Here is a 6,575-nt window from a genome sequence, read left to right as displayed (position 1 = left end):
ACTTACAGATATACAGAAAGGGGAGCCTAGACATCAATTTGAGTCAAAAAAGAGGCCTTTAGACCACTTACCTCAAACGTTATTTTTAGATTTTTAATTTGACTTCTTCAGTAAAACAGCAACATTATTTGGGAACAGAGATGATGACGCTAATTTTACCATCTGCGTCACAAGTGAAATTTAATGTCCATATCTACTATGTATTGGTTCAGTGCCTTAGACACTCAAGTGACCACACCCACAATATACTTTGATATTATTAAAATGTCATTGTCTTTTAATTCCTAACCTTTTATTATTGCCGGTTCTTTTAATTCCCACATGTATACAAATTACCTTTCTTAAATCATTTTTTGTCAACAAAATTATATGTCTGCTGATAATGTCATTGAATTATTACAATGGTTAGGCTAGCATAAGCCAAATCATATCTAAAGATAGCAATCCTTTCAGATGAGGCAGCGGTAATATAACTTGTCAAAAGCCCACTGTGTTTGCTTATGTGACTGAAACAACTAGTTTTCAAAGTTGGGAACACATGATAGGTGCAATTTGTCATGTGTAATCACCTGCTTTCTCAGAAGAGAAATATAATACCTACCCCAGAAACTCTCTCCCATTTGTCTGGATGAGAAGCAACAATGCTCTTGTCCAGAGGCACTGGGTTCTTGCAATGCATTTATATTTCTTTCAAATGAAATCAAAGAGGCTTATTCTATCATCTTCCTGGCCATGTGTGAGATGCACTGGAAGAGACATATAACCATCAAGTGAGACCACCTTTGGGAATTTTCATAGGGCCACTGCTGACCGAGCTGAATTGTCAATCTTTATTCATGAAAAAAAAAAAAAAGCTCCCTAAGGGAAAGGCTACAGCTTTATAAGCAGTCTGAACTATAATAGATGTTGATCTGGCACCAATACAGACAGGGAGTGTGTGCGGAGAGGAAAATTCACAGAGAATCCACTCTCAGTTGTACGGTTAGGCTTCATCCTTTATTAGGTAGTGAATAAAACACAACTGATGCTTACAATTCCAACGTAAGAGACCTTTGAAACAAAAATGGTTTCCATAGCGGAGTGAGGCAGACGGGATCCAGGTATTTCTGAGTCTTCTCATATGGCTGATGGAGAAAAATATGGCTGATTTCTTTGTTCTCAGAAAATCATTAAAGTTAGCTTTGTGACCCAGGACTCTGTGTATCCCAGAGGCCCCGACTTCTAGTGGACTGGCTCATTCACTTCGGTGAGACTAGGGAAGAACATCAAAAGTACGTGGCGGAAAGAGAGCATCAGTCAACAAGATGCTCTCCAACAGAAAGATGCATCAGATGTCAAGATTGTGGGCTAGGGACTGGGGGTGACTCTAGCAAAAGGTCAAAATACTTGACAAAGTAGAAAGGTGACATTGAGGTCCAAGATGGTAGAAGCCATCACATGGGATAGACACAGAGCTCAAAGTAACAAACCCGTGGGTAACTAACGGCCCACCTGTTTGAACTAGCAGGATCTGGAGGCAAAACAGGGAAACACGTGCTAATATCAGAGAGTAGAGATATTGGTAAATGCAAAATCATCAGACATTTTCAAAAACAAATTTTGAAACCAGTATGCTTAACCAGAGAGACATGGCTTGAAATTCTCTTTTATCAGAAGACTGATGGAATACATTTCCTTTCCCTTCCTTCCTTCCTTTCTTCCTTCTCACCTTCCCTTCCTCCCTCTTCTCTTTTCCCTTTCTTATTTAATTTTGGTTGTTTAACAAAAGCTATATAACAACTGCTTCAAAGATACATTTATATGACAAATTTCTATGCTAGGTGGTGGGGAAGTACTCCAAAGACCTTGTTTAATGTTGAGCACCAGGCACGCTATGGATGTGTCTTAAATATAAAACGATAAATGCTAAATACCTATCTCTGCCACGGTTTTTGTCGTGATATTTTTTATATACCTCTAAGGGTTACAACAGTTTAGATAAGAGCCATTTTAGGAAGGTGACGCTCAGCCCTTTCCTATATTTTTAAATAGCCTTTACAAAATCTTTTCAAAAATATTTTTTTCTCTAAACCTAAATCACACAGGACGGATTTGTACACATTTTGTTTTTGCTCTAAGTTTAATGTCATTGTTCTTATCAATGCAATAGTCTGGCTGCATCAAACCCCACTGTATTGATAGGTATATGTTAGCTTTCTATGGGAAAAAGCAAATAGCCTTTGTCACAAATTAAAGGCACAGCTATTTTACGCCATTTGTTACCAACTCAATGATAACATGTAACACTGAATGGTTATAGAATTATTTTATATAGATTTTCTTTTATAATTTATTCTCTTAGTCTTTCTAACATATATACAATATACATATATTTATATATATATACCCCTGATAAATCGTTTTTAAAGGTAAAACATCAACTCCTTTCAGCTTCATGGTGAATATCAAAGGCTATCTGTATTTCACAGTTCCACTGGAGAAATGATGGTCTACTGGACCTTACCGTTATTTTTTTAATCATTTATAGCATTGGTGTACAATGAACTCAGATTCATTTTTCTTGTTGTTACTAACATTTAAATGTATATAAGTTGTTTATATCATATCAGTGGGAAATCTAAAATACAACAATCAACCCACAACAATAGTTAATGCTTAAGTCTACCATCATACTTAAAGCAGAAATCTTAGAGACAACCCTACTGGTATGATATAAAGGGAATAATTGAGAGGTGCAAAATTCTCTGCTTTTATTAGATATGTTCTAACATGAAAGACTTTTGCTTTGCATTAGCTTCTGAAGTTATGATTGATCTTTTTTTTAAAACAAAGCAGTTGTACTGACTTCATTCTAAATACCCATGATACATGGGCTTACTTGTTGCAGATTAAAAACTCCTTATAAACACTTTCCTGTCTCCAGCAATGCTTCTTCAGGGTGAGAAATTACTATTTGGTAAGAGATCACCATTACTAATGCCTTCCACCTCTAAGTGTAGCCCTGTTCTAACTCCAAGCTGGACAGGAGGAGAGACTGCTGACCAGGGAGGCCTCTGTGACACCATCTGGTGTGTTTGTTTATATTTTTTTTTACAGCTTATTGGTATGAAATAGTTGTTCATTCTACCTTTTGCACTTCTTTAAAACCTAATGGCATAGATTGAGACACAGCACTATTGTTTTACAAGACATCTACTGTATCTACTTTTGTTGGGATAAATACCCAGTAACTGCTGTCATAGCAAGAGGACCAGCACGGGTACTACTATTCACAGTGTTGCTTTTGTTTTTTTTTGTGTGTGTATGTGTGTTTGTGTACGTGTGTGTGTACACGTGTGTGTATGTGTGTTCGTTTTTAAATTTATTTTAATCTATAGAGTAAATTATCATATATACATTGGAACCAGTGAATGCCCTTAGACAATGTATAGTTGTTTCATAAAGCAGGAAAGACAATGCGGGGGAAATAGGTGCCCAAAAGCACAGTCACGAAGGCTTCAGAAGTTCTAGATACCACTACAAGTCAATGCTGGAGATCACTTCTAAAACAATCAATGTTCAAGAGGAATGCTTTAATTTGGAGAAAATACCAATCCCTCCCTCCCCCTCCCAGACCTTCCCCCATATTTTTTTTTTAATAATCTCTTCCATTCACTATCAAAAGTCCTGGCTCTTCAGATATACTTTAAACTATAAATAAACACTGCATAGTTCTCTTTTGTTTGTTTTGTTTTTTTGAAAAATTATTGCAGTACAATTGCCCCCGTTTGGAATTCAGTAAGGAGCAAACAGCACGGGAGTGTGGGTGGTCCGAATGGGTCCAGGCGCTGGCCGCAAGAGTGCTGGAGGAAGTGCAGAGGTTTGGAATAACGTTGCTGCTGGAGCAGTTCGAAGACTGAAGGGAGAATTCACAGCCACTGCAGCCGCAGCTGCTGCAGCTGCCAGCGGGTTGGGTAGAATTCGGGGAGCCAATGGCTTTGAAGGTTCTTTTGAAAATACTAATTTTACCTGCAAAGAAGAGAATAAAAAAAGATGAGAAGCATCTGGACTTAGCATTCAGAATGGTAGGCAGCTTTAAAAAAACAGCACTGAACTGCTACCAAGATAAACTCACACTTGTCGAGTTGACAATGAAAGAAATGGAAAGCATAGAACATTTTTCCTTTGGAAGACAAGGAAGATAACTAAAAATGGCTGTAAATCAAAGATGTTGCAGAGATTCAGAAAAATATTCAGCAACCAGAATTTATTTTAGTTTAAGATACTTTCAGTGGGAAGTATTTATCTTTAGAAAAAGACATAGAAAAATCTTATGCCGCCCTTGTCCCACTCATTAATTATCGTAGAACAGACATTTTATTTATTTTTTTGTGGTACTGAGGATTGAACCCAGAGGCATTCTACCTCTGAGCTACACCCCCAGATTGATTTTATTTCTTATTTGGGAACAGGGTTTCTCTAGGTTGATGTGAGTCTCACTATTTGCTGAAGCTATCCTCGAACCTGTGATCCTCCTGTCTCAGCCTCCCAAGTACTAGGATTACAAGCTTGTGCCATCATGCTTGGTTAGAACAGATATTTTAAAGAGAGATTCATATCCGCTGTTGGTGCTAATAGATTATCCAAGTGGGTATGTGCACTAGGTGGCATAGGGAATATAGTTTCCTATTATGTGTGGTACTTATTCAAGGGAAATGAAAATAACAAAATTTTACCTTCAATAAAGAATAGATGCTGACCTGTTACCACCATTATACCTTTTTTTTGTGTTTGTAAATGGTCATTATTCTCACATTTTGGTTCTACAAAGCTAGTTATTTCTCAGGATAGTAACATCAACGAGATCACCTGCCCTCACTGGAGAGAATGTTCCCTCTTAGAGACATAGAATCAAAGGAAGATTTGGACTTTAATAGCAACACAAATTTGACTGCTCTATTTATCTAAGAACCATTCTCTTGCCTGTCGAAGCTGCATCTTTGCTGGCCTGAGAAAGTATTCAACATTGACTATTGGTATCAAAGTAGTAAAAGTGTCTTCATTTGCAAAGAATGGGTGATCCAACAAAATTCCTTGGGGTCTTCCCATGCTGGGGTCTCATAATAGGTGATTATAGTGTTCCTGTAATTTTATTTTCATGGGAGCTCTATACTATAGTATCAGCTATTAATAAGACCTAGTTGAAGACAACAGATTTTAAAATGCACAGTTCAGAACATACTCTAGGTCGATTGCTCTTGAGTTTTCACTGAGACCTGCACATCCCTGAGTAAAGTGATGGTCACCTCAATAAGACAGAGAAAAAAGAGCATGTTCATCAGTGCTAACCTATAGCATCAGAGGAGTTCAGATTCCTCCTAAAGCCCTACTAAACAATCCAGACCAGAACATTACCTTATATGAATAGGATGTTTCACAGAATATGTTTCCCCAGGCCTTATATAGTGTGCTTGGACAAATAACTGTGCAAAAATCTAGTCATATCCTTGAGAGATCCTGTTTGGGAGTTTCAACAATACCAGCACTTTGTCTCAGTACCATATGAAGAAGGAAATCCAATAATTTGTCCTGTGCTGGCCTTCTCTCCTATAGGTATTTACTACCATCAAGACAGAAGTCATAGAATTACTCATTTGACTCAAAAGAGCCTAACTTTGCTCCTTTCCCTGTGCTTTGTGATGTACCTGAGCTCAAGGGAAAGAGATGAGATACTAAACTGAAAGGTGGCGATTTCCTGAAATGAATCATGAGACCCATAATTCCATCGGCAGATTAAAGGTTGGATTCTAAAACCAATTGTTTGTAATTTCTTACATACATTGCATTTATTCTACTTAATAACTGATCTCCCACTAAAAATACCTAAGCCAGTTCAGAAGACTATGGGGCATGAATCATAGTATCTCTGGGAAAGCAAAAATGATACCTACCCCCAGTGGATGTGTTGCCTTCTGTAGCTTGTTGTAAGGACTGTATTTGGGTTTCGGGGGTTTCCCAGCAGCTCTGTCTTTGTGCCTCCTGCTGCTAATGTGCTATCAAAAGCAATTAAGAAGTGACAGTTGTAAAAAAAAATTACCTAGCAAAAAATCTTTCACAGATATTGTTTTAATCTGAAAAAGGCTACTAATGCTTTCATGCAAGGTTCAGAAACAAAAATAATAATGATGATGATAAAATAAAGGAGTATGCACTCTTGTTCCTGAATTCTGATGCCTTTAGGATCTATATATTTATGCCATCTATTTTTAACAACTAGAAGGGTCGTCTTTCTCACCCCTCCTCCAGGTTTTTTCTTTATCACGGCACACTTTTTTTTTTTATAAAAGTGTTTACAAATGAAAGGAATGTCTAAAGGAATTTTATGTGCAAATAAACAAAGATGTCCAGGCGGGCATGGACTTATTTCCATACCAATATTTATCCTCACATTTGTACAGCCAAATGTCAACTCCTTAAATTCTAAAGATAAATAACTAAGGTGCATAAAATCAGCCAAATATCATACATATACATATAAAGTACATCACAATACGAGGGCCAAACCTTCGGTTGGAAATGTGCAACTGATCTCTTTA

At 37.2% G+C, this 6,575-nt stretch overlaps 1 protein-coding gene across 2 annotated transcripts in view; it reads right to left on the bottom strand.

Moving 5' to 3' along the window:
• Window positions 1-3,774: 3,774 nt before the first annotated feature.
• Window positions 3,775-6,575, bottom strand: part of ZNF385D (zinc finger protein 385D) — a gene marked incomplete at both ends in the record, with an annotated part of 986,415 nt that continues 983,614 nt past the window's right edge. For both annotated transcript variants that reach the window (XM_080715614.1, XM_080715615.1), the window contains 2 exons: window positions 3,775-4,008; window positions 5,931-6,032. In XM_080715614.1, the coding sequence (XP_080571740.1) occupies window positions 3,775-4,008; window positions 5,931-6,032 (336 nt within the window). The remainder of the gene's footprint in view (window positions 4,009-5,930; window positions 6,033-6,575) is intronic.

The sequence above is a fragment of the Muscardinus avellanarius genome (genome assembly GCF_963383645.1).
Source record: "Muscardinus avellanarius genome assembly, chromosome: 18".
Taxonomy (NCBI): Eukaryota; Metazoa; Chordata; class Mammalia; order Rodentia; family Gliridae; genus Muscardinus; species Muscardinus avellanarius.
This window is presented reverse-complemented; position numbering and strand designations above follow the sequence as displayed.